This window comes from Agelaius phoeniceus, chromosome 25, assembly GCF_051311805.1.
Source record: "Agelaius phoeniceus isolate bAgePho1 chromosome 25, bAgePho1.hap1, whole genome shotgun sequence".
Taxonomy (NCBI): Eukaryota; Metazoa; Chordata; class Aves; order Passeriformes; family Icteridae; genus Agelaius; species Agelaius phoeniceus.
In genome coordinates this window covers 3443372-3470880 of record NC_135289.1, presented here as the reverse complement: position 1 = coordinate 3470880, position 27509 = coordinate 3443372, and the positions used below count along the sequence as shown (strand labels likewise).

General features: G+C 42.9%; 1 protein-coding gene across 2 annotated transcripts in view; it reads left to right on the top strand.

Annotated features, from left to right (window-relative positions):
- Positions 1–24956, top strand: part of ELK4 (ETS transcription factor ELK4) — a 28456-nt gene extending 3500 nt beyond the window's left edge. Inside the window, exons 2-7 of one of the 2 annotated variants that reach the window (XM_077190683.1) lie at positions 10290–10505; positions 11776–12711; positions 14207–14323; positions 18840–20707; positions 20793–22667; positions 22959–24956. In XM_077190683.1, coding sequence (XP_077046798.1) covers positions 10299–10505; positions 11776–12711; positions 14207–14323; positions 18840–18938 — 1359 coding nt within the window. In that variant the 5' untranslated portion in view covers positions 10290–10298 and the 3' untranslated portion in view covers positions 18939–20707; positions 20793–22667; positions 22959–24956. Of the gene's footprint in view, positions 1–10289; positions 10506–11775; positions 12712–14206; positions 14324–18839; positions 22668–22958 lie in introns of both variants that reach the window. The other variant, XM_077190682.1, reaches the window with a different exon arrangement.
- Positions 24957–27509: the final 2553 nt, after the last annotated feature.

Below are 27509 nucleotides of genomic sequence, written 5' to 3'. Positions count from 1 at the left end.
GGAAAAGGACCCAATTCCCTGCTGTGCTTCCCACCACATCAGGGAATGGAGGTTTGCACAGCAGATTTGTGGATTTTTGGGGTTGTTTTTTTGACAATAGGCTCTTTTTAAAATGAATTAAAATGGATAAAACCCTCAAAGTACCAATTCAGGTGAGTCACAGCCCTGGAAAAGCTTTTAGGAAAGGTTTCTTAGCAATGGAATATTGCTGATAAAACTTGCTTGCTTTTATTTTGATTCCCATTTGAATTGGACACTTCATCAACCACATCAGGAATAGGGCAACCATTTATTTATTCATTTATTTAATCAAATAATTCTTCATTTCTTTAATTGAACAAAGAGAGGGCAAAATCCTGCTCAGGTTTTGAGCTTTTCACCGTGGATTTGGGCCTGTGACCTCCAAAATTCTCCTTCACCCACCTCTGTTTGTTTTCCTGGGACAGGCACCGGGGCCTCGTGTCCACAGCAAAATTGCACAACAGAATCAGTGGCTGCAGAATTCCTGTGCTCACACACCCTGCCCTTCCCAGGGTGCCAGAAAAATCCCTGGGAATACCCTTGGGAAGTGGCAATCACAGCAAGCTCTGCTCTCCTGCAATTTTCCCTGGAATTTCCTGATTTTTTTCTGGAATTTCCTGATTTTTTTCTGGAATTTCCTGATTTTTTTCTGGAATTTCCTCTATTTTTTCCCTGGAATTTCCTGATTTTTTTCCCTGCAATTTCTTGAATTTTTTCCTGGAATTTCCTGATTTTTTTTTTCCCTGGAATTTCTTGAATTTTTCCCTGGAATTTCTTGAATTTTTCCCTGGAATTTCCTGGATTTTTCCCTGGAATTTCCTGATTTTTTTTTTCCCTGGAATTTCTTGAATTTTTCCCTGGAATTTCCTGATTTTTTTTTCCCTTGAATTTCCTGATTATTTTTTTTTCCTGGATTTTTTTTCCTGGATTTTTTTCCTGGATTTTTTTTTTTCCTGGCTATTTTGCCTGCTTTTTTTCCTGGTTTTTTTTTTCCCTCTTTTTTATTTTTCCTGCTTTTTTTTCCCCTGTTTTTTTTTTTTGTTTTTCTGCTTTTTTTCCCTGTTTTTTTTTTTCTGCCTTTTTTTTTTTTTATTTTCCCTGGACTTTTATTTTTTTATTATCTGCTTGCTTTTTTTTTTTTTATTTTCCCTGGACTTTTCCCTGGATTTTCCTATAATTTCCAATAATTTCCTAGAACTGAAACCTCGATTTTCTCACCTACACCACGAGCTTCCCCAAACCTGTTGCTGCCTTAATTCCAATTTTTACTTTGGGGCTGGGAGCCCTTTCTGTGTCTCCAGGGCCCTTTTTGGGGCTGTCCCCTGCCTGTGACACCGTGCTGGGGATGCTTCTGCTCTGTGCCTGGCACATCCTTCCCTTTCCTCTGGGCTTTTCTTCCTGTCTGGGGGCCTGACAAGGATTTTTTTTTTTGTTTTTTATTCAGCCCATCTGCAGAAATCATCAGATGCTGCAGATGCTTGAGCAGAGGCTGCTGCGACAAATGGAGGTGAAAGATTATTGGAGATTATTTGCTGTTGAGTCAAAGCACAGGAAATCTGCTCAAAGACCTTGAAGGAGGGGGTTAGGCCAGGCCTAAACCCCTTAATCCTGCCTTTACTCCTTTCCCAGAGGGCGAATATTTGGATTTTTTTGGTGCCGCGTTTCCAGGAAAATCCAAACCTCCAGGCCCTGCCATCCCACAGAGGGGATTACAAATCCCAAATCCTGGATTTTCTGGATAAACTCGTGCAGAGCCAGGCCTCCAGCAGAGCTGAGCAGCAGCAGGGGAGGAGGCTCAGGGTTTTTTGGGAGCTCTGTGCCAAAGCCTGGCAGCTCCTGCTGAACTCCAGGGTCACCCGTAGGCGTCGGAGAAGATCTCAAGACAATAATAGTGCTCTATTTTAGCTCCCTCATTACAGAGCAGAGCTGCCCTCTGCCTCTAGCAACTATTTTTTCCTCCTGCTCACATGGTGCAGGAAGGGAAAGGATCTCAGCTTCATTCCCTTTTCACTTTTCCTTTCTCCACGGGTTTTTTTAGGAGGGAAAAACCTTCACAAAAGGAAGGAAAAACCTTCACAAAAGGAAGGAAAAACCTTCACAAAAGGAAGGAAAAACCTTCACAAAAGGATGGTTTGGAGTGGGGTGTTTGTAATTATTGGTGTGCTCATCCTGGAGGAAAAGGAGCTGGGTTTAGGAGGGGTTTTTGTGCTGTGAGAGGATTTAAAACGTTGAAATGCTGTTTACAACCTGGGGCAGGGGGTTCTCATCCCTGGTGGTGCTCAGGAACTGATGTTGGTAATTATTGATAATTATTCCCCATCCTGGAGGAAAAGCAGTTGGGTTTAGGAGGGGTTTTTGTGCTGTGAGAGGATTAAAAAAGTTGAAATGCTGTTTACAAGCTGGGGCAGGGGCTTCTTGAGCCACTTCTCATCCCTGTCAGTGCTCAGGAACTGCAGCAGCTGGAGAAGGAAAAACCTTTTCCTCACGTTTAGTAATGCTCAGCTCACCTGATGTGGTTTTAATTTTACATTTTGTGTGATCCCTTTTCACTTTTCCTTCCTCCATGGAAGGAAAGAACCTTCACAAAAGGATGGTTTGCAGTGGGATGTTGGTAATTATTGGTGTGCTCATCCTGGAGGAAAAGCAGTTGGGTTTAGGAGGGGTTTTTGTGCTGTGGGAGGATTTAAAAAGTTGAAATGCTGTTTACAAGCTGGGGCAGGGGGTTCTCATCCCTGGTGGTGCTCAGGAGCTGCAGCAGCTGGAGAAGGAAAAACCTTTTCCTCACATTTAGTAATGCTCAGCTCACCTGATGTGCTTTTAATTTTACATTTTGTGTGATCCCTTTTCACTTTTTATTTCTCCACGGGTTTTTTTAGGAGGGAAAAAACCTTCACAAAAGGATGGTTTGCAGTGGGGTGTTTGTAATTATTGGGGTGTTCATCCTGGAGGAAAAGGAGCTGGGTTTAGGAGGGGTTTTTGTGCTGTGAGAGGATTTAAAACGTTGAAATGCTGTTTACAAGCTGGGGCAGGGGGTTCTTGAGCCACTTCTCATCCCTGTCAGTGCTCAGCAAGAGCAACAGCTGGAGATGGAAAAATCTTTTCCTCACGTTTATTAATGCTCAGCTCACCTGTGCTGCTTTTAATTTTACATTTTGTGTGATCCCTTTTCTCTTTTTCTTTCTCCACGGATTTTTTTAGGAGGGAAAAAACCTTCACAAAAGGATGGTTTGCAGTGGGATGTTGGTAATTATTGGTGTGCTCATCCTGGAGGAAACGGAGCTGGGTTTAGGAGGGGTTTTTGTGCTGCTGGAGAGCTGTGAGAGGAGGAGAGTGGGGCCTTTGGAGGAAATTTAAAGAGTTGAAATACTGTTTACACACTGTGAGGGCATTTCACCCTCAGTCATGTGGGGCAGGGGCTTCTTGAGCCATTTCTCATCCCTGGTGGTGCTCAGGAACTGATGTTGGTAATCATTGATAATTATTCCCCATCCTGGAGGAAAAGGAGCTGGGTTTAGGAGGGGTTTTTGTGCTGTGAGAGGATTTAAAAAGTTGAAATGCTGTTTACAAGCTGAGGCAGGGGGTTCTTGAGCCATTTCCCATCCCTGGTGGTGCTCAGGAGCTGCAGCAGCTGGAGAAGGAAAAACCTTTTCCTCACGTTTAGTAATGCTCAGCTCACCTGTGCTGCTTTTAATTTTACATTTTGTGTGATGGTTTTTTAATGTTCTGGTTGATCCTGGAGAAACAAGAGGTTTTTAATGTATTTTTCTGCTTTGGTAGTAAAGGTCAATGAGACCCAGCTTTGTGTCCTGATGCCCATTGGACTTTCCCAGGTATCAGCTCTGTCCTGGCCACTGAAGGGCCAAAATCCACCTGAGATCCCATGGCTTTGGCCAGGATTGTTTTCTGGCCTTCCTTTTGGATAGAACCTCCAGAAAAACTCCACATCCCCCATTTCTTTGAGATTTCCAGGAGGTTCCACTGTGGGATCTCCATCATTCCCCGGAGATGAATGCAGTGAATATTTAATACAGAGGAATATTCAGTTTTATGCACTAAACCCCACCCATGAACAATTCCAGAATTCTCCCTGCTCCCGTTCTGTGACAGCCAGGGGATCACTGAGGCCTCTCCACCCTTTTTAATGGTTTTTAGCCAAGGCTTTTCCAAGCTGGGGACGTGCCATGTGTCCTCTGGGTGACAGACAGAATCGTGACACGCCTGGAGCTGCAAATGCCAGAAACATCAGGAGGAACTTGATCAAAATTGCTCTCCAGTACAGTCTGTAACTCTGCCCCTGGCTCAGGATCCTTCCAGCTGGAAAATGCAGGCTTGGAGCAGCCTGAACTCTTCACTTTGGTAAACGCTCCTTAGAACAGTTTAGCTCATCTCTGGGAAAGGTGCTTTGGGGTTTTTTTTTCCTGTTTGTTTTTTAATATCTAGTATTTTCCATTATTTTGGCTATTCTTTGCTGTTTTACAAAATATTGTAATAATAATATTTATATTTTTAAAATAAAATTAATATAATAATCATTAATATTATAATAATTAACATAATAACTAGCCATTATATTAAATATTATATTATTATAAACACTAATATTATCATAAATTATTATAATAATATTGTGATAATATAATTATATAATAGTTATATTATTATTACTTTATTATATATAAATTATATAAAATATTATGTATTTTATATAATATATATAGTAAGTAATAATTGTAATAATAATATTGTTTTACAGAATATTTTACAGAATATTCTGTGCATCTCCAGCTGGATTCCAGACCAGCTGTGACCTGGGCAGCAACGCTTGGCTTGGGTCAGCTTGGGATTAACAGCAAGGTGGAATTTCCTCAAGGGAAGCAGCCTCATGAAGTAACAAACACCAGTTCAATTTTGGGATAAAACTGTGTGGATTTTTGCAGGAGGGATGGGGAAAAATTTAAAAAAACCCCTTGGGTCAGCTTGGAATTAACAGCAAGGTGGAATTTCCTCAAGGAAGCATAACAGGAGTTCAATTTTGGGGTGAAGCTGTGTGGATTTTTAGCAGGAGGGATGGGGAAAAATTTAAAAAAACCCCTTGGCTCAGCTTGGAATTAACAGCAAGGTGGAATTTCCTCAAGGGAAGCAGCCTCATGAAATAACTAACACCAGTTCAATTTTGGGATAAAACTGTGTGGATTTTTAGCAGGAGGGGTGGAGAAAAATTTTTAAAAAAGCCTTGGGTCAGCTTGGAATTAGCAGCAAGGTGGAACTTCCTCAAGGAAGCATAACAGCAGTTCAGTTCTGAGATGAAAACTGCGTGGATTTTTAGCAGGAGGGATGAGGAAAAATTTAAAAAAAACCCTTGGGTCAGCTTGGAATTAGCAGCAAGGTGGAACTTCATCAAGGGAAGCAGCCCCATGAAATAGCTAACACCAGTTCAATTTTGGGATAAAACTGTGTGGATTTTTAGCAGGAGGGGTGGGGAAAAACATGGAAAAAGAACCTTGGATCAGGTTGGAATTAGCAGCAAGGTGGAACTTCCTCAAGGAAGCATAACAGGAGTTCAATTTTGGGGTGAAAGCTGCGTGGATTTTTGCAGGAGGGATGGGGGAAAAATGTAAAAAAAAGCTTTGGGTCAGCTTGGAATTAGCAGCAAGGTGGAACTTCCTCAAGGAAGCATAACAGGAGTTCAGTTTTGGGGTGAAAGCTGTGTGGATTTTTAGCAGGAGGGATGGGGAAAAATTTAAAAAAACCCCTTGGCTCAGCTTGGAATTAGCAGCAAGGTGGAACTTCCTCAAGGGAAGCAGCCCCATGAAGTAACTAACACCAGTTCAATTCTGGGATGAAGCTGCGTGGATTTTTAGCAGGAGGGGTGAGGAAAAATTTTTAAAAAACCCCTTGGGTCAGCTTGAAATTAACAGCAAGGTGGAATTTCCTCAAGGAAGCATAACAGGAGTTCAGTTCTGAGATGAAAACTGCGTGGATTTTTAGCAGGAGGGGTGGGGAAAATTTAAAAAAACCTCTTGGGTCAGCTTGGAATTAACAGCAAGGTGGAATTTCCTCAAGGAAGCATAACAGGAGTTCAATTTTGGGTGAAAGCTGCGTGGATTTTCAGCAGGAGGGATGGGGAAAAATTTAAAAAACCTATTGGGTCAGCTTGGAATTAACAGGAAGGTAAAACTTCCTCAAGGAAAGCATAACAGCAGTTCAATTTTGGGATAAAACTGCGTGGAATTTTGCAGGAGGGATGGAGAAAAATTTTGAAAAACCCCTTGGGTCAGGTTGGAATTAACAGCAAGGTGGAACTTCCTCAAGGAAGCGTAACAGCAGTTCAATTCTGGGGTGAAAGCTGCGTGGATTTTTGCAGGAGGGGTGGGGAAAAATATGGAAAAAGAACTTTGGGTCAGGTTGGAATTAGCAGCAAGGTGGAACTTCCTCAAGGAAGCATAACAGGAGTTCAGTTTTGGGGTGAAAGCTGCGTGGATTTTTGCAGGAGGGATGGGGAAAAATTTTAAAAAAAGCCTTTAAATTTTAAATTTAAAAAAATTTTAAAAAAAACCAATTCAGCTTGGAATTAACAAGGTGGAATTTCCTCAAGGAAGCATAACAGGAGTTCAATTCTGGGATGAAGCTGCGTGGATTTTTAGCAGGAGGGATGGGGAAATATTAAAACAAAGCCTTTGTCGCTGTGAATTGCCGTTGCTACCGTGATTTCCACGTGGCACCAGTTTGCTGCGGCGCTCCCGGAGCGCTGGGGATGAGCGCAGCGTGGGATCCATGGCTCGGCCGGGTTTTCCTGCTCGCTCTGGGCGCAGCCCCGTGCTCCTGACAGCCCCGTCCCCGTGCTCTCCGTCCGCTCCACCACGTGTGGCTGCATCATCCCCCTGCACAACGAGGCACAGCCCTGTGCCTGGGATGCTGGCAACACCGTGGCAGCACCAGGCGGTGCTGGAAGGGTTCGAAGGTGTTTTCCTGGTGCCTAAATCCCCTATGGATCAGCTGGCAGAGCGCGGAGAGGTGTGGGAAGAGTCTGGAAGCGCAGCCTGCAGTTTCTTCGAGCGCTGAGCAATTAATTTGGGCAAGCAGGGAGTTGTGCTGTAATTAACAGGGAAAGCACCTCGGGCCAGCCTCACCAGGGGGTGTGGGTGGCCTTGCCTTGGAGATTGTTGCGTGTAATTGCAGCAATTTCCCTGCCTGGATCAATGTCACATCAGGCAGCGTGTGCCACGAGGCAGGGATTCTGCACAAGGGCTGAAATGCCCAAAAAGGTGCCCAGAAAGGTGCCATGCCCCCAGGGCAGCTGGTTTTCCCCGAGTCCTGTGTGAAGTGTCAGCTCTAATCCTGTCCCAGGGCTCCCTGAGTGCTCTGGACACAGTTCCCTTCCTTATATAGGGCTGGCCAAGTGCTGGGCACTAATGAGATTGGAATAAAAGGCTTTGGGAGCAGGGATGAGCTGGCAGGGCAGGCTGAGCCCTGTGTGCACAGGGACATCACCCAACACCCGCCTGGATCCGGCTCCCTTTGCTTTGGAGCTTGGGATCACAGCTTGAATATCTTGGGATTCGTGTTTGAATATCAAACTCACCCAGATGGATCCCCTGGACCCCCTTTCCTAGGGGGAAAAATACAGTGTAGATCCAATATTTGATATATCCAGTGTTATTCACTATCCCAGAGCATTTTTCCTGTTTTTATTTCACAGGAAGAAGTTTAGGCTGTGTTAATTAAACAGAGAATCTATAGGAGATGCTGAATTAATATTTTGCCTGGTTTAATTCCCACTGTATCTTATCCAGAATGATGAGTGTTCTGCTGAAAAGTATCTATGGAAATTCTGTTTGGTGTAGTCAAAAATGGTAAAAAATAGGAAAAAATATAGTTTATATCCAATATTATGTATATCCAGTGTTATTCACTATCCCAGAGCATTTCTCCTGTTTTTATTTCACAGGAAGAAGTTTAGGCTGTGTTAATTAAACAGAGAATCTATAGGAGATACTGAATTAATATTTTGCCTGGTCTTATCCAGAATGATGAGTGTTCTGCTGAAAAATATTTGTGGAAATTCTGTTTGGTGTAGTCAAAAATGGTTAAAAAATAGGGAAAAATACAGTGTATATCCAATATTATGTATATCCAGTGTTATTCACTATCCCAGAGCATTTTTCCTGTTTTTATTTCACAGGAAGAAGTTTAAGCTGTGTTAATTAAACAGTTCTGGACTAAGAGAATGTATAGGAGATGCTGAATTAATATTTTGCCTGGTTTAATTCCCACTGTATCTTATCCAGAATGATGAGTGTTCTGCTGAAAAGTATCTATGGAAATTCTGTTTGGTGTAGTCAAAAATGGTAAAAAAATAGGGAAAAATATAGTGAACATCCAATGTTTTATATATCCAGTGTTATTCACTATCCCAGAGCATTTTTCCTGTTTTTATTTCACAGGAAGAAGTTTAGGCTGTGTTAATTAAACAGTTCTGGACTAAGAGAATGTATAGGAGATGCTGAATTAATATCCAGAATGATGAGTGTTCTGCTTAAAAGTATCTGTGGAAATTCTGTTTGGTGTAGTCAAAAATGGTAAAAAATAGGAAAAAATATAGTGTAGATCCAATATTTTGTATATCCAGGGTTATTCACTATCCCAGAGCATTTTTCCTGTTTTTATTTCACAGGAAGAAGTTTAAGCTGTGTTAATTAAACAGTTCTGGACTAAGAGAATGTATAGGAGGTGCTGAATTAATATCCAGAATGATGAGTGTTCTGCTTAAAAGTATCTGTGGAAATTCTGTTTGCTGTAGTCAAAAATGGTAAAAATAGGAAAAAATATAGTGTATATCCAATATTATGTATATCCAGTGTTATTCACTATCCCAGAGCACTTTTTTCCTGTTTTTATTTCACAGGAAGAAGTTTAAGCTGCCTTAATTAGAGAATCTATAGGAGATGCTGAATTAATATTTTGCCTGGTTTAATTCCCACTGTACCTTATCCAGAATGATGAGTATTCTGCTGAAAAATATTTGTGGAAATTCTGTTTGGTGTAGTCAGAAATGGTCAAGTGTTACCTGCCTGGTCTGTCCTTGATGAATTTATGCATCAACAACTTCAGAACAGGAATCAACTGGCAGATACCAGTCCTAGAAAGTCCCTGCCTAAATCATTGATACCAGTCCTAGAAAGTCCCAGCCTAAATCATTGATACCAGTCCTAGAAAGTCCCTGCCTAAATCATTGATATCAGTCCTAAAACGTCCCAGCCTAAATCATTGACGTGGGTAAGACGTGGCAGGGATGGAGCAAAGGCCGTGTTTGGAATAATTCTAATTTATTTTTGTGTTTATTCTTATAAAAAAAAAGAACGGGGTGATACCTGGAAAAGAAAGATTTGAGGGGAGATTGGGGTGATTGGGAGACTGGAAACTGAGGGGAGATTGGGTTGTTTTGGCTCTGGCATCTTCGTGGAGCTGTGCAGTTCCTGGTTGTGCTGTGCTCCCTGTGAGGTGGGAGCAGGAGGGAAAATCAACAACTTTAGAGCAGGAATGAACTGACAGATACCAGTCCTAGAAAGTCCCTGCCTAAATCATTGATATCAGTCCTAGAAAGTCCCAGCTTAAATCATTGATGTGGGTAAGATGTGGCAGGGATGGAGCAAAGGCCGTGTTTGGAATAATTTTAATTTAGTTTTGTGTTTATTCTTATTAAAAAAAAAAACACGGGGTGATACCTGGAAAAGAAAGATTTGAGGGGAGATTGGGAGAGTGAAAACTGAGGGGAGATTGGGTTGTTTTGGCCCTGGCATCTTTGTGGAGCTGTGCAGTTCCTGGCTGTGCTGTGCTCCCTGTGAGGTGGGAGCAGGAGGGAAAGGAGGAGGTGAGGGGGTGCTTTGATCCCTACCTGGCTGTACCTGAGCTCCTTCTCACAAAGCACCACAAGCCAGAGTGGGTGAACATGGAACAACTTGGAAACATTTTTTTTTTTTTTTTTGGGGGGTAGTGACTCACTGCAACTTACCCAAAGTGACCTGATTTAGTTAAATGAGGCTAAATATAACCCATGTGAAAAGTACTGACATGTGGGAGGAGACGCCAGAGTTGGCACTCAGCCCCTCAGTTCTGCAGGGAACATCTTTCACGACTGGTGACTAATATAATTTTTTACTCTTGCTGCCTTTGGAAAAATAACAATCCCTGCTCCATTTTTTCACCCCCTTGTAGGGAGAGAGAGGAGGGAAATGCTCCGGGCTTAACCTTGCCTTTGTGAATTGCAGCTCTCTGCTATGGACAGTGCCATCACCCTGTGGCAGTTCCTCCTCCAGCTGCTCCAAGAGCCTCAGAACAAGAACATCATCTGCTGGACCTCCAACGACGGGGAATTCAAGCTGCTGCAGGCAGAGGAGGTGGCCAGGCTCTGGGGGATCCGTAAGAACAAGCCCAGCATGAACTATGATAAGCTCAGCCGGGCGCTGCGCTACTACTACGTGAAGGTAGGCTGGAAATCCTGCTCCAATCCTTATCCCTCTGAGCTAAGGAGCTTTGTTTCCTCCTCCTCCTCCTCCTCTTCTTCCTCCTTGCTGTGCCTCTGCCAGGTTGAAGGAAGTTGAGCTGCTTTGTTTGAAGGTGTTGGGTTGGTTTTTAATTGCATTTATCGCTGTGCTGTTTCCTCCTCGCTGGTGGTTTTGGGAGGTTCTGGTGGCTCGGTGGCTTTGCTCATACAAATTTGCCTTTGGATTCTCATCCCCCTTCCAAAAATACACAACCTTGCAAGGATTAAAATCCAGGTACAGCACAGGGAGAGGATGATGATGGAGGGCGTGAATATTGCACCACTTCCAGGTCTTTTTGCAGCTTTCTCTTGACGTTTATTTCTTTCAAAAGCAACATTTTCCATCCCTAAGTATTTTTATTTTTTTCTGCGTATTTCACCTTCACTTTGACCACTGTTTTCAGCCCAGCAGAGTAAGAAGCTTTTGTTTATCCAACATCTTGGGAGTCTCACCTTTGTTTCCCTTTATCCCACGGCTGCTCGTGTGTGAGTGGAGCAGATAAAAATAACCCCCAGTTTCTGAGGAGCCTCAGCCTGGAGCAGGTGGGAGGGTGCTGGTGTTCATTACTGGGTGCCACAAATCTGCTTTGGTGCTGAGAGATCTCAGCAGCAATCAGGCAACGATAAATAAGGATAATTCCAAGTCCAAAGTGTGTGTGGCATTTCGCTGAGGAGCAAAACAAGTTTGACAGATGCTGTTCTGTGGTATTGGAATAACTGATTAGCCTGCATTCTGCTGACGAGTTCAGCTGCTTATTTTCCTTTATTATCATCTTATTAAGAATAAAGGTGGTTTGATTTGAAGTGCAAGCTCTCAATTCTGCAGTCCTGGAGAAACCCTTTAGCAAGTTCTTCTATTAAATTACCCATAGTGTACCCAGCTAAGTGATTCTTGCTGGGGGTAATGGGCATTTTTTTTATTTTAATGAGGATTTCTTGGCATTTTTTAAGCTGTTTTTAGTATGTTTAATGTCAGGTTAGGCTCACCTGTTGCAGTGTTTTGTCTGCCAGCTCCGAGAACAGAACTGGAACACGCAGGGTGTTTTTAAAACAGGAAAAGAAGAAACATTCTCTTGTTTTTTGGGGTTTTTTTTTTTTTTTGGCTGAAAGATTACAGACTTTAATTCCTCTGCCTATTTTAGGCAGTGTTTGTAGGAAGAAAATTAATCCGAAGAAAGGTCTAAATATACTTTTGTCTTCTTCCCCACCAGAATATCATCAAGAAGGTGAATGGCAAGAAATTTGTGTACAAATTCGTGTCCTACCCGGAGATCCTGAACATGGATCCGCTGGTGGTGGGCCGGATCGAGGGGGACCCCGAGATGCCCGGCTTTGGGGAGGTCACCAGCACCCCCAAGGACGTGGAGAGCTGTGGCAAGGAGAAATCCCAGTCGTGTGCAAAGTCCTCCAGCCGTAATGACTACATCCACTCAGGCCTGTACTCCTCCTTCACCCTCAACTCCCTCAACTCCTCCAGCGTGAAGCTCTTCAGGTCCATCAAGATCGAGAACCCGGCCGAGAAGCTGACGGAGAAGAAACCTCAGGACCCCACCCCTTCTGTCATCAAGTTTGTCACCGTGCCCTCCAAAAAGCCACCGCCCTCTGCCCCCCTGGTTTCCACCGCTTCGGCCGTGGCTGTCACCTCCACGGCTTCTGCCACCCCCGCCGTGTCCTCCTCGCTCCCGCTGGGCTCTGAGGAGACTCTGCAGACCCTGGAGACTCTTGTCCTGCCCAAGCTCAGTGTCCCTGAAGCTCCTCCAGCGCCTTTGCCAAACTTGAGCACCAGCTACACCCCGACCCCGCCCATTTCCTCAGTGTCCCCGAGCCTCCAGGTGCCCTCCACGCCGCCCTCGCCGCCGCTGAGCTCCAACCCCGACCTGGACATTGACACAGACATCGAATCTGTGACTTCCCAGCAGCTGGAGCAGGCCCAGAGCCTGCAGCAGCAATCCCCAGAGCCCAAAGAGCAGCAGGATTCAGCTGCAGGGTTGGAGAAGGAATTTGCCAATCACCTCTCCAGGTCGAAAAAACCCAAAGGGCTGGAGCTGGCTCCCACTCTGGTGATCACAGGCAGTGATCCGAGTCCTCTGGGCATCCTGAGTCCTTCTCTCCCAACTGCTTCTCTTACTCCAGCACTTTTCTCTCAGGTGATCAAATCTCCTTCAATTCCCTTCCTGGTTTCTCTTTTTTTTTTTGTTGTTGGTTTTTTTGTTTTTTTTTTTTTTTTTGTTTAAACTAACAATAGTGATGATGTTATGCTTGAAAACAGCAAGTGGAAAATGAATAGTTCATTGTATGCAGAGATTTGAAACTCAGGATGTCACTCCCTGGTTGTTTTTTTGTTTGGTTTTGTTTGTTTTTTTTTTTTAAAAATCAAACAAAACTTTGGTGTTAATTCACCCCAAAGTGTGCCCAGGTGCTGGGCGTGTGGAGGCAAAACCCAAACCAGCTCCAGCAGGATTTTGTAAACCTTGCCAGGGGAATACTGAGTTATTCCTAAATCCTTCAGCTGGGCCTGCAAATCCTTCAAAACCAGCCCCACAGAGGTGTCTGCTGAGCTCTTTTTTCCCTCAGTTAGCAGCATTTAGTTAAAGCCAAAGTCTTGTGAGCAAGCAGCCATAAGAGCAGCTGCTTAATTTGGTCGTTATCTTTGTGTGGGAAAGGAAAGCTTTCATGTCTCATGGAAAACTTGGAAGGGAACTGAATCCAGCAGGGCTGTTAAATCATTCTGTATCTGTGTGATCTCTCCCCTGCAATAAATTGGGATTAGAATGAAACCATGGGGGAGCTGCTGGTTGAAAACTGAAGTGGCTGAAGACAGGGGGGGAAAAAGAAAAAAAAACAACAAAACAAAATGCAAGTGGAGTTGTTCTTTTGGCACCCTGGGAAGTGCTTGGCTGGTGAACCTGGGATATTCAGGAGCTGGATGGGAACTCCTTTTGTTGTTGCTGGCATTGTCAGTGGCACCAGCAGCAGCCTCGTGCCCATTGTTTTGGGTTTTTTTTTTCCTTTTTAAATCCAGAAATTGGTTGTTTTTTTTTTTTTCCTTTTTAAATCCACACTTTTCCAGAGTGCTGGATTGAAGGAGGAGCTGCTCTGCTGTGGCTTCCAGCAGGATTTGGGGGGGGAAAAAAAGGGGTTGGATTGCTCAGTGAGGGGAGGGAGGGAGAGCTGGAAGGGGCTGGCAGGGAGGAGGAGGAGGAGAGGAAGGAGAGGAAGGAGGGGATGGGAGTTGTGGCAGCTGAGGGGGTGTTGGGGCTGGAATTCCAGGGGAAAGGCTGGAAAAGCTGGAATTCCATGGGGAGGGGCTGGAATTCTACAGGAAAAGCTGGAATTCCAGGGGAAGGGCTGAAATTCCATGGGGAAAAGCTGGATTTCCCTGCTGGAATTCTGTGGGAAAGGCTGGAATTCTGTGGGGAAAAGCTGGAATTTCCCTATTGGAATTCCATGAGGAAAGGCTGGAATTCCATGAGGAAAGGCTGGAATTCCATGGGGAAAGGCTGGAATTTCCCTGCTGGAATTCTGTGGGGAAAAGCTGGAATTTCCCTGCTGGAATTCCAGGGCAAAGGCTGAAATTCTTGGGAAAAGCTGGAATTCCATGGGAAGGGCTCTGACAGAGCTGTTCTCCTCCTCCCTTTCCAGACTCCCATCCTGCTGACTCCCAGCCCTCTGCTCTCCAGCATCCACTTCTGGAGCACCCTGAGCCCCGTGGCTCCCCTGAGCCCTGCCCGCCTGCAAGGTGCTAACACCCTGTTCCAGGTGAGTGCATCCCTGGGAGTGCCATTCCAGGGATTCCCAGGGATTCCTATTCCCAGGGAGTGCCATCCCCAGGGATTCCCATTCTCCAGGGAGTGCCATTCCCAGGGAGTGCCATTCCCAGGGATTCCCATTCCCAGGAATTCCCATTCTCCAGGGAGTGCCATTCCCAGGGAGTGCCATTCCAGGGATTCCCATTCTCCAGGGATTCCCATTCTCCAGGGAGTGCCATTCTCCAGGGAGTCCTATTTTCAGGGATTCCCATTCCCAAGGATTCCCATTCTCCAGGGATTCCCATTCTCCAGGGAGTGCCATTCTCCAGGGATTCCCATTCTCCAGGGATTCCCATTCTCCAGGGAGTGCCATTCCCAGGGAGTGCCATTCCCAGGGAGTGCCATTTTCCAGGGATTCCCCAGGGATTTCCATTCTCCAGGGATTCCCATTTTCAGGGATTCCCATTTTCAGGGATTCCCATTTCCCAGGGAGTCCCATTCTCCAGGGATTTCCGTTTCCCAGGGATTCCCAGGGATTCCCATTTCCCAGGGATTCCCAGACATTCCCATTCTCCAGGGATTCCTATTTTCAGGGATTCCCATTCTCCAGGGATTCCCATTTCCCAGGGATTCCCATTCTCCGGGGATTCCCAGGGATTCCCATTCCCCAAGGATTCCCATTTTCCAGGGATTCCCAGGGATTCCCATTCCCCAAGGATTCCCATTTTCCAGGGATTCCCAGGTGATTCCCATTCTCCAGGGATCCCATTTCCCAGGGATTCTCCAGGTGATTCCCATTCTCCAGGGATTCCCATTCTCCAGGGATCCCCAGAGATTCCCAGGGATTCCCATTTCCCAGGGATTCCCATTTCCCAGGGATTCCCATTTCCCAGGGATTCCCAAGGATTCCCATTTCCCGGGGATTCCCAGTTCCTTCCTCTCAGAATTTTGCTGCTCACACTGACCCTGAGATATCTCCAAGCTCCTTTTTCCCAGCCCAGCAATCAAAAAAGGAGTCAGGATTTTTCTCAAGGTTCTTTATTGTTTCTTATCTATAAAATTCTCTCTCTGGCCTGCTGAGATCAGTCTGCACACTGACCACCCTCAGTTGTCTTTATAGACTAAAAACCACATGTACACTATTTACAGTAATTTCCCAATACCTATCACCTTTGATAGACAATAATTTACATTATTGTAATTATTTACAATAATTACATGATTATTGTAATTATGATTAGATACATTATTTACAATAATTTCCCAATACCTATCGCCTCTGTTAGACAATAATTTACATTATTGGAATTATTTACAATAATTTCCCAATACCTATCACCTTTGTTAGACAATAATTTACATTATTGTAATTATTATTACATACATTATTTACACTAATTTCCCAATACCTATCACCTTTGATAGACAATAGTTTACATTATTGTAATTATGATTAGATACATTATTTACACTAATTTCCCAATACCTATCACCTTTGATAGACAATAGTTTACATTATTGTAATTATGATTAGATACATTATTTACAATAATTTCCCAATACCTATCACCTTTCTTAGATAATAATTTACATTATTGTAATTATTTACAATAATTACATAATTATTGTAATTATGATTAGATACATTATTTACAATAATTTCCCAATACCTATCGCCTTTGTTAGACAATAATTTACATTATTGTAATTATGATTAGATACATTATTTACAATAATTTCCCAATACCTATTACCTTTGTTAGACACTGAGTTTCTGTGGGAACCCAGGGCATCCTCTGGCTGTCCAGAACAGCCCAGACCCTGCCAGGGGGCTCAGAGACCCTGGCACAGAGCCCAAAACACCTCTGGGATTGATTATGGAGCAAATCACCAACCTTAGGTGAAGATCAGCAAGCCACAACAGTTTAGGTAGAATAATAGTGAAGTTATCACGGGGTGGAAAAGGAGATTTTGGGGTTTTTGGTATGGGGGTTCAGGGGGCAAGATGGAGGGAACTGGGCATGTCCTATCCTTCTTCTCCTTCTTCTTCTTGGCCTCCATCTCCTGCTGTGATGGTGGCACTTTTGGATTGGTTTAGAGTAGAAGCTCAGTGTCTAACACAGGTGATAGGTATTGGGAAGTAATTGTAAACATTGTACAGGTAGTTTTTAGTATAAAGACATAACACCACCCCAAGGGCTGGAAACAATTCCCAGCTTTGTGTGAGGAGTTACAAGCCACAAGAGTTTGAGTGAAATGATAGTGAATTAATCACAGGGTGAAAATGTAGAATTTTGGGGTTTTTAGAATGGGGGTTCATGAGGCAAGACGGAGGGAACTGGGCATGTCCTGTCCTTCTTCTCCTTCTTCTTCTTGGCCTCCATCTTCTGCTGTGATGGTGGCACTTTGGGATTGGTTTAGAGTAGAAGCTCACTGTCTAACACAGGTGATAGGTATTGGAAAATAATTGTAAATATTGTACAGGTAGTTTTTAGTATAAAGAGATAACACCACCCCAAGGGCTGGAAACAATTCCCAGCTTTGTGTGAGGAGCTACAAGCCCACAAGAGTTTGAGTAAAATGATAGTGAATTAATCACAGGGTGAAAATGTAGAATTTTGGGGATTTAGAATGGGGGTTCATGAGGCAAGATGGAGGGAACTGGGCATGTCCTGTCCTTCTCCTTCTGCTTCTTGGCCTCCATCTTCTGGGTGATGTTGGCACTTTTGGATTGGTTCAGAGTAGAAGCTCAGTGTCTAACACAGGTGATAGGTATTGGGATGTAATTGTAAATAATGTATTTTTAGTATACAGACATAACCCTGCCCTGGGGGCAGGCAGAGTGCCTGGAACTGTCCTGCTGGATGGACCTCGGCAGGGCAGGAGAAAAAATTTTTATAGATAAGACACAATAAACAACCTTGAGACAGAGAAATGAAGAGCCCTGACTCCTTCTTTGAGCTATGGGCTGGGAAAAGAGACTTTGAACATTTCTTGGGGTCACTGTGAGCAGTGAGAGATCCCCACAAGTTCCTACCTTAAACCAATCCTAAAGTGCCAACATCACCCAGAAGATGGAGGCCAAGAAGAAGAAGAAGAAGGAAAAAGGACAAGGCACGCCCAAATTCCTCCATCTTGAGACCCCCAAACCCCCATTCTAAAAACCTCAAAAATCTATTTTTCACCCTGTGATAAATTCACTGTCATTCTACTTAAACTTGTAAATCTTCACAGAAGGTTGGGAATTGTTTTTTCCAAGGGCTCAATCAAAGGCACAGGGGTCCAGGGCTCTGAGCCCCCCAGGCAGGGGCTGGAGCCCTCCAGGGCAGCCAGAGGAATTCCCTGGCTTCCAACACACCTGCAGGACCAAATATTCCCAATATTTGCAGCAGAAATAAACCAGCAGTTGTTGTTTCCTACCCCCTGTTGCAGCATTAATTTTATTTTTTTACCCGGTTTTATTTCAGGATATTGTAAATGTTGGTGTTTCAGGAATGGTTGAAATCAACTGCAGCACAGGCTGCTTTAGAGAGAGATTATTTTTCCTTTTTAGGTCTGTTCTTCCTGTAAAAATTTCCTCCCTGTAACTTTTTTTTTTTGGTTGGGATTTTCATGAATTTTAGAAATTTTCCGCTCTATTGATTGTTCCAGTCATTCCTGATGAAAAATATTCATTAATCTCACAACTAAAAATATTCATTAATCTCGCAACTAAAAATAATTATTAATCTCACAACTAAAAAATATTAATTAATCTCACAACTAATGAGGAGAAGGAGTGTGTGTTTGATCTCTGTGCTGATGTGTGGCACAGTTTTTGATGATTTTTATGGAAGAAATCTTTAAAATTCACCCCTGTGAGGGTGGAGAGGCCCAGAGAAGCTGTGGCTGCTCCTGGATCCCTGGAAGTGTCCAAGGCCAGGGTATTTTTTACTATATAGCAAAAAATCCACTATATTTAAGAAAAAACCACTCCTTTAGTTGTAATTCTCATGTTTTTCCCTCACACTTCCACTCTGGCACTGGAATTACCACTCTGGCACTGGAATTACCACATTTACTGTGGCAAATGGTAGAATTTAACAAATTTAATAATTTATTTAATTTCTTTGAAATTTAATAATTTAATGAAATTTTCTGGGTTGGGATCTGTCATCTCCATGGAGATGAAGGAAGTTCCTCATCTGTACCATGAGGATATAAAATAAACAAGGAGGGCTGGAATGGCAGTGGATATTTCAGCATGGAAAGAGCTGATAATTAACTGAGGGGTAATTTAGACCCTGTTTTCCTCAGAACCTGGATTAAAGTCCCATTTTAATGAGGATATGGGGTCACTGTGACACTGCTTGGCATTAAAAAATCAATTAAAAGTGAGGAGCCAAGAGCATCCTTGAAACCTGGGGTGGCTTTGCTTTGTTTTGTTGTTACATCTGGGGATTTTTTTGCCCTTCTTCGTGCACAGATGTGGGAGGAACATTGAATTAAAGTGGTTTTTTTTTGATGATTCTTGTTTTATCTCTTAGTTCCCATCCGTGCTGAACAGTCATGGCCCATTTACCCTGTCTGGACTGGATGGACCCTCCACCCCTGGCCCCTTTTCCCCAGACCTGCAGAAGACATAGCACATGGGATTTCTGCACAAGGACAGCAAGGCAAAAGAGATGGGACATTTTCCCTTCCACCACCTTTTTTTTAAAAACAAGCAGTTTGGAATTCCACTGAGATTCTCAACAGTCGGAGTCGTTGCCATTCCCGAATCCAAAAAAAAAAAACCAAAAAAAAACGACAAAAAAAAGCCTTTTTTGTGCAAAAATTCCCCCTTTTTTTGGAAGAACCCAGGTTGGGAATGTATATGCAAACGCCTTAATAGGAGCTGCAGCTCCAGTTTCTTCTCCTCCTCACTTTGGAAGGTTTTTCCCTGTGTCCAAAAGGAATTTTGGGTGGTGTTGCAGCAACTGCCCCTGCACTGACTGCAGCAAACAGCACCAGAGGAGGCTTTTCTCTGTGACTCTTGGAAAAAAAACAAAAAAACAAACAAAACCCTCTGTTCTTCTGCTCCCTGTGCTCAGCAAGGAGAACCCTGAATCCTGATGGAAGCTGGCATTCCAGGAAAAGTTTGGGAATGGGGTGTGTGCTGCCAGCTCTGCCCTGGGGGCACCACAACCTCTGCAGCAACAGAAGCACCAGGGCTTTTCTGCTGCCCTTGTCTCTATTTTTATTTTGGTTTATTTTTTTTTTGCAGGGAGAATTTTTTATTTTTTTTCCAAGGATTTATTCCAAGTTTATATCCAGGACAATTCTGTGGAGCCCCTGGGGCTGGATTTTGGATGGGATGAGCTCCTTTCACTTCTCACAGAGTTTCAATGCTGGAGTCCAAACATTTCTTGTGCCACAGCCCTGGGAGCTCCCTGCTGGATCAGCAGGATGGGAGGTTTTTCCCTGCAGTTTTGGGGGTTTTTCCCTGCAGTTTTGGGGGATTTTCCCTGCAGTTTTGGGGGATTTTCCCTGCAGTTTTTGGGGGATTTTCCCTTGGTTTTTAGGGGAGGTTGCTGCCTGACCTGCAATTCCAGAGCCCAGCATTAAATGTTGCTCTTCTTTCCCCACAGTTCTGGAAAAATTTCCTGCTTTTCCCCACGTGGAAAAGCTCCTCTTTTGCCAGCTCTTATCCCAAGTTTTGCAGTGGAGCTGTTGATTTTGAGGTTTTTATTTTTTTTTTGGACCCCAAACCAGGCTGAAGGGGTTCCATGGGGTTTAACCTCGTGGTAAATCTGTTTTTACCTCCTTGGTGTCCTGGATTAATGATGCAGGATTGTTTTTCCAGAGCCATTGGAGGTGAGATGGAATTTGTAGGTGGATTTTTTACACCTCAGGAGGCCTTTTGAGAAAACTGAGGGGTGAGGAAATGAGAGCTGCTCCTCTCTCAGCCCCTCAGTTCTGGGTGTGTTGGGCTTTGGGTTTTTGTCCTTCCACATTTGGGGGCATCTGATGTCAGGCAGCAACTTCTGGCTTTGAGTTGGGGGTGTCAGAGCATCTTCCCCATGAAAAATTCCCAGAAAACAGATGGAGACATCTCCTTCCTTCAGCATCCTCCAGGCTGCCACAAGCAGAGGAAGATTTTAAGATTTTCCCCTGTCCAGCACGAGGAGCTGACAGAGTTTGCTGTAAATACTGCACCTATTCCATGGAGAAGAACTCAAACTTTTCCAGAGTTGGTTTTTTTTTCTTTTCCTTCTGCCACTTTTGCAGGCTTGGAATTCCCTTTAAAAGCCACAACACCCAGGACTTTTCTTTTCCTGCAGTGCTGTTCCCTTTCTATATCCTGACATTGAGATACAGAAAAAAACAAACAAAAACCACTTTTTGTGTGTTCCTGATGTGACACCTGGGACAGGTGGGTGGAACATTTTTTCTTGGGCATTGTTCACCTGCCCAGGGGAAAAGTGGGAGAAAAAAAAAAATAAATATTCCTTTTTCAGGTGGAGAAGCAGGGAGTGAGCTCATGGAGTGACCTGTCTTCCTGTTGGCTCCTGTCAGAGGCAAAAAATGCTTCACATTTAGACATCAGCAGATGCAGGAGGAAATTCCTGCGCCAGCAGCTCTTAAAATGTGCAATATTGACCTTTTTTTTTTTTTTTTTTTAATTTTTATTTTTATTTTTGACATGCAGAAGCGAAGCTGCAGGTGATGGTGAAGAGCAGGCATCTGGAATTTTTTATTTTGGTTTGCATCTTTGGGAAAAGCCTGCTCTGGGAAATTTCTAGAGCTATGTGTAAATAGCAGCACTTTGGTTGGTTCAGGTTGGCCAATTTTATGCCTACCAAATACTTGGACTTTTGACATTTGCAGGCTGGGATTCGAATTGAAAATTCAATGAATGAGCACTAAAAACTTGCAATTTAATTGCTTCCCTTCCCCCTTGTTCCCCTTGTGGAGAAAAGCCAAGTTTAGCTGTTGAAAAAAAAAATTTGTGCACTTAATTCTTTGTGAGCTTTTATAGCTTTGGGCAGAAGGTCAAGCCCAAAAAAATATTTGTGGGCTCCTGCTCCTCTCCAAGAAGCTTCCCAAAAAATTGCTGTGCCACAGAGAATCCAGGTTTTCCTGTGGAAATGCAGCCTGGATGGGAAACTTTCCACCAGGTCAAACAGGAAAAATAAAAATGAGGCAGGAAAAAAAAATCAGCGTGGACAGGATGATGGAAAAGGGAGAAAGAGGTGGGAGAGGAGCAGCTTTTGCTGCCTTTTCTCCACTGCAGTTTTCAGGTGACTGAAGGGAAGATTCCCTTGTTCCAAGGGAGCTGCCAGCTTTTCCTGGGTCCCATTCCTGACAGAGCCTCCCTGGGGGCTCCCTCTGTCACCTGCTGGTTCTTTAGGTCACTTCAGGAGCACTTTTGTGCAGCTCCTCACTGTTTGTTTTTAATTTAGCCTAAGGCAGGTGGGGTTAGAGTAGATTCTGTTTTAGTTCTGTACCGTGGTGATTTTAAAAAAATAACCAAAAAAAAAAAATTAAAAAAAAAAATGCAGCATTACAGAAGCTTTTTTTTTTATTTTTCTTAGGTTCCTGTTGCTGGAGTAGCTTTGGTTTTGTGGAATGTTTTGGTAATTTTTGCATCAGTTTGTGCCTGGCTTGGGTTATGTGGAAGGTTCAAAGAATTTTGGTAGGAGACAAACAAGAGCCCAGCATCCTCCCCAGCTCCTGGAAATAGGAATAAACCTCTAATGATGGAACACAAAAATTCAAAAACCTGCTAGGATTTAGGGAATCCTGGAAGCTGAACTCGTGTCTTGCTTCTGGAAATCTCTGGGTTTTTTGGTTGATTTTTCCATGGGCAGCTGCTGCTGCTGCCTGGCTCTGTTTGGGATCCTGGATTTTCAGGGTTCCTGGCCAGGAGCAGCTCCTGGAAGCAGAAAAATGTCCCATGGTTATGGAACCCTTGGTGTTCTGTCATTCTGGGAGGGTGATCCTGGTCAAAAGAGGGCGATGGAGGAATTTTGGGGTTTTTTTTAGCAGCAGCTTTAGGTTTAGAGCTTTGTTTCAGACCTGTCCTCAGCAGGGGATGCAATTCCTGTGCCCACATTTTGGCACAGTCAAGCTTTGGTTTGCAATAGGTCAGGAAGGGATAAAATCCCTGGGGTTGGACAATTCCTTTTTTTTCACTTGGAGCATCCCCAGGCTTCAGAATCCATGGAATCTTTGGGATAAATTCCCTGGAATTGGACAAGTCCTTGTTTTCACTTATAGCATTCCAAGGCTTCAGAATCCATGGAATCTTTGGGATAAAATGTGGCAGATTTTGGCACATGTGGCAGATTCAGTGCCAGATTTTGGCACATTCAAGCTCTGGTTTGCAATAGGTCAGGAATACACTTGGAGCATCCCAAGGTTTCAGTAGCCATGGAATCCTTGGGATAAATTCCCTGGAATTGGACAATTCCTTTTTGTTTTCACTTGGAGCATCCCAAGGTTTCAGTGTCCATGGAATCCTTGGGATAAATTCCCTGGAATTTGACAATTCCTTGTTTTCACTTATAGCATTCCAAGGTTTCAGAATCCATGGAATCTTTGGGATAAAATGTGGCAGAATTTGGCACATGTGGCAGATTCAGTGCCAGATTTTGGCACATTCAAGCTTTGGTTTGCAATAGGTCAGGAAGGGTTAAAATCCCTGGGGTTGGACAATTCCTTTTTGTTTTCACTTGGAGCATCCCAAGGCTTCAGAGTCCATGGAATCTTTGGGATAAATTCCCTGGAATTTGACAATTTCTTGTTTTCACTTGGAGTATCCCAAGGTTTCAGTATTCATGAGATCTTTGGGATAAAATCCCTGGAATTGGACAATTCCTTGTTTTCACTTGGAGCATCCCAAGGCTTCAGAATCCATGGAATCTTTGGGATAAAATCCCTGGAATTGGACAATTCCTTTTTTTTTTTCACTTGGAGCATCCCAAGCTTTCAGAATCCATGGAATCTTTGGGATGGTGGAATTGTGAGAACAGAAAGGCTTTGGTGGGGATCATTTCACCCCTCTGATGCATTTTCACACCTCAGCTGTCTCACAAATGGAACATTTTGGGTTTTTAATGTTGATTCTGCAGTTGAACCTCTCCCATTTTTAAGGCAGATTTGTTTTCAGTCCAGCTCTGGAAACCAACCTCAGCAGTGGGGCAGGGAATGTTGCTAAAATCCACAGGAACTTCAAAACTTCTCAGCTTTGGGTGACTATTTTGATTTGTTCCCTTCCTCAGCTCTGTGAGGAACAGAATCTGGATCTGGAAGAGTAGAAATAGGGGGAAAAAAAAAAGAAAATAAGAGATTTTTTGGCCTCTGAGGTGTGGTGGGATGGTTTTGTGTTAAAAATCAGAGCAGGGTTTTGCAAGCAGCCCCTGAGCGTCTCCCATGTGGCAGAAGAGCCCAAAATTCAGGAATATTCACCCAGGAGCTGTCCAGGCTGGTTGATGGGGCTGTGCTGCCCAACCAGAGGCATTATGGGTTGATTGGGAGTTAATTAATGAGCAGTAATTAGCAGTGGCTGTTGAGCGGGAGCAGCTCCAGGGGAGTGGGCCAGGCTGACACAGGAAGATTTTGGGGTCAAATGCAGATAATCCCTAAAGTTTTATGTCCTTTTGCCTCGGGGAATGCTTCTTCCCCCTCTGGTTTTAGAGCTGTGAAGTTGATTTGGGATAATAAAACTGGGGAAAAATTTAAAAAAAATAAAGGAAATTGTAGGGAGACACAGCAGTGGTGTGTGAGATCAGGGCAGCTGGAATTCATCTGGGGCTGAACCCTTCTCCAGCAGCAATTCTGGGAGGCCAAAATCCCAGGAATCAGCACACATCCAGCAGCAGCTGCCCCAGCTTCCCTGGGCTGGGCAGGTTTTTGTGTCTTGGGAGGGTTTAAAATCAACTTAAATCAATTTAAATCAAATTTCAGCACCCCCGTCCAGCTGTGTGTGTCCTGTTCATTCCTGGAGTGCACATCTGGCTTGGGAAGGTGATTTTGGCATCTGCTCCAACTTCCCTGGGCTGGGCAGGATTTTTTGGGTTTTTTTTTTTGTGTGTCTTGGAGAGATTTAAATCAATTTAAATCAATTTAAATCAATTTTTAGCCACTCCAGCACCTCCATCCCACCCAGCTGGGTGCCAGTCTTGTCCTGTTCATCCCTGATGATTTTTGGGGCACAAAATTCCACTGGGAGTGACTGGGGAGGGGAGAGGTGGCTCTGGACCCAGAGAAATCCTTAGGAATGGAAGCAAATCTTCCTCCAGAGCAATTTTAATTTCAAACCTGACTCATTTTAGTCAGGAGGGCAAAGCAGAGAAGCCACAAGGGCAGCGCTGCCCATTTTGGTCAGGATTCCCTGAAGGGCTTGGAGCAGAAAGGTGAAATTTTTGGTTGGGTGTCAGTAAATCCTGAATTTTATTTTAAAATCCTGAATTTTATTTTAAAATCCGGAATTTTATTCTAAAATCCTGAATTTTATTCCTGCCTTTCTGCCAGGAACAAGCAGGAATCAGAAAAAATCTGTTCCCTGCAGGTTGTTTTTCTGTCTGACCACAGGCCCTGCTCCTCCCTGGATATTCCAACATTTCCCTGTTGGAACAACAAAATATCTGCTTCCTATCAATTATTTTGGAACAAAACCACCCTAAAACTGGCAAAAAAAAAATTTTTGTTTCCACCTCCCAAAGAAAGCAGCAGATTTTTTTTGCTTGTGGAGCTCTTCCAGGCCCTGATGAGAAGCACACTCAGAGCTGAAAAATTGGAATTTTGGAATTTTTTTTTTTTTTTTAGATTCCTCAGTGTTTAAGTCTGCCTGGATGGGTCATGCCTGGCAGGATGTGTTCCCAAAAATCCATAGAAATATCCCCAAAAATCCATAGAAATATCCCCATCCTCCCTCTGAGCAGATTCTGCACTCTGCAGTGGCCACTTTGAAATATTTTGCACTCTCTTGGGAGGGTTTTTTTGGGGGTTTTTTCTCTTTTAGCCCTCAAATCAATCCTGCCCTCAGCGTGCACTCGGGAGTTGCCAAAGGTTTATTTTTGACATTGTTGGTTGCCACATTTCCTGGAAAAAAAAAAGAAAAAAAAAGTGTCTTAAATGTGTTTTTGAGTAGTTTTGTGTGCATGGAACAAAAGGCTGGGCTTGATTTCCAAGATTTCTCTGCCAGGTTGTGCTGCAGGAGGTTCTCATCTCAATCAGGGCTGGAACAGGAGAATCCTGAGCCTTTGGAATCAGGGATCTGAGTCAGGAGGGGCTGCAGCTGAAGGCAGAGCCCATTTCAGCACTGCTGTACCAAGAACTGGAAGCTGTTGTTGTTTATTTCCATTTTTTCCCTTTCCTTGAGGGTGATTTTTCTGTGTTTTAGGAAGGCTCTGAGGCTGTGCATGGTTCCTGGAGTGTTGCTGTGTGCTGGGCTGGGGGGCTCCCATTTTCCAAGCCCTGGCTTTGTTCTCAGCTCCTTGGGGTGGCTTTTGGGGCTGTATTTTCATTTTTATTTTCATTTTTATTTTCATTTTCATTTTCATTTTTATTTTCATTTTTATTTTCATTTTTTATTTTTTATTTTCATTTTTATTTTTATTTTTATTTTCATTTTCTTTTTTATTTTTCATTTTCATTTTTATTTTTATTTTCATTTTCTTTTTTATTTTTCATTTTCATTTTTATTTTTATTTTCATTTTCATTTTTATTTTTATTTTTTATTTTATTTTTATTTATTTATTTTTATTTTATTTTTATTTTCATTTTCATTTTCATTTTTATTTTCATTTTCATTTTTATTTTCATTTTTATTTTCATTTTTATTTTCATTTTCATTTTTATTTTCATTTTTATTTTCATTTTATTTTCATTTTTATTTTCATTTTCATTTTTATTTTCATTTTCATTTTCATTTTTATTTTCATTTTCATTTTCATTTTTATTTTCATTTTTATTTTCATTTTCATTTTCATTTTTATTTTCATTTTTATTTTTATTTTTATTTTTATTTTTTATTTTTATTTTTTTCCCTAGCATGTCCTAACCCCTCCAAGCTTTGAAACTGCTTCCTAGAATTGTGTTGACTTTTATTTCATTTTTTTCTTGTTGTTATTGTGCTGTTGTTCAGTTGCACAGAGGTTTTTGTGGGGTTTTTTTTTCTATATAAAATATACTTTGGAAACGTTTCGTTCTCTGTGAACAGGGTTGAGATTTATTCTTTGTAGCTTTGAAAAATGACCCTAAAATTCCCTTTTCCAAACCTGTTTTTTGTAGCCTGTTGCAGTGTTACCAGATGGCCTTATGTACGTCACAGTGCTTTGTGATGGGTACAGTAGCACATTTAATGCTTCTTCCCCTCTGTTTTTAGAGCTGAGAAGTTGATTTGGAATCATAAAGCTGAAAAAAAAAAATAAAGGAAAAAAGGGAAAAAAATTCCAGGGAAACACAGAGCGCTCATGTCCCCTCAAGGAGATCAGGGCAGCTGGAATTCATCATTTTTTACCAGCAGGAATTCTGGGAGGCCAAAATCCTGGGAATCAGCGCACATCCAGCAGCAGCTGCTCCAGCTTCCCTGGGCTGGGCAGGTTTTTTGTGTGTTTTGAAGGGATTTAAATCAATTTAAATCAAATTTTAGCCGCTCCGGCACCCCCGTCCAGCTGTGTGTGTTGTCCTGTTCGTTCCTGGAGTGCACATCTGGCTTGGGAAGGTGATTCTGGAGTGGGTTCCTTGCTGGAATGTTCAGGCTGAGCTGGGTTCTTGGCAGGTTTTTGGGAGCTGATCCCTCCCTCTGGAACTCTGGGCTGGAGTTTTCCCTTTCCCAGTTTGACCCTGCTGGGATTTTTCAGAACAATCCCTGGGGAAAACTCCCCTGAAAGCAGCAGAAAAGGGGAACATTTCCAGTGGCTCTTTCCAGAACAGAGTTGCATTTTTCTTTTCTCTATAAATATATATAAATATATATATATATATATATATATTACAAATTAAAGAGGCAAAGTTATGTTGTAGTGAGTGTCTGAAACTTCCTACACTGGAGACTTTTCTGGACAAGACAACTGTAAAAGTCACCCCTTGTTCCAGCTAGGTGACCCTGCCTGGGACAGAATTGCTTCTCAGTCTAACTTTTTATTTTTAAATACTTTATTAGAGTATCTTAATGCCATTGTGTTTAAAAAAAAAAAAAACGCTGGTATGTAATGCAAGTACATAA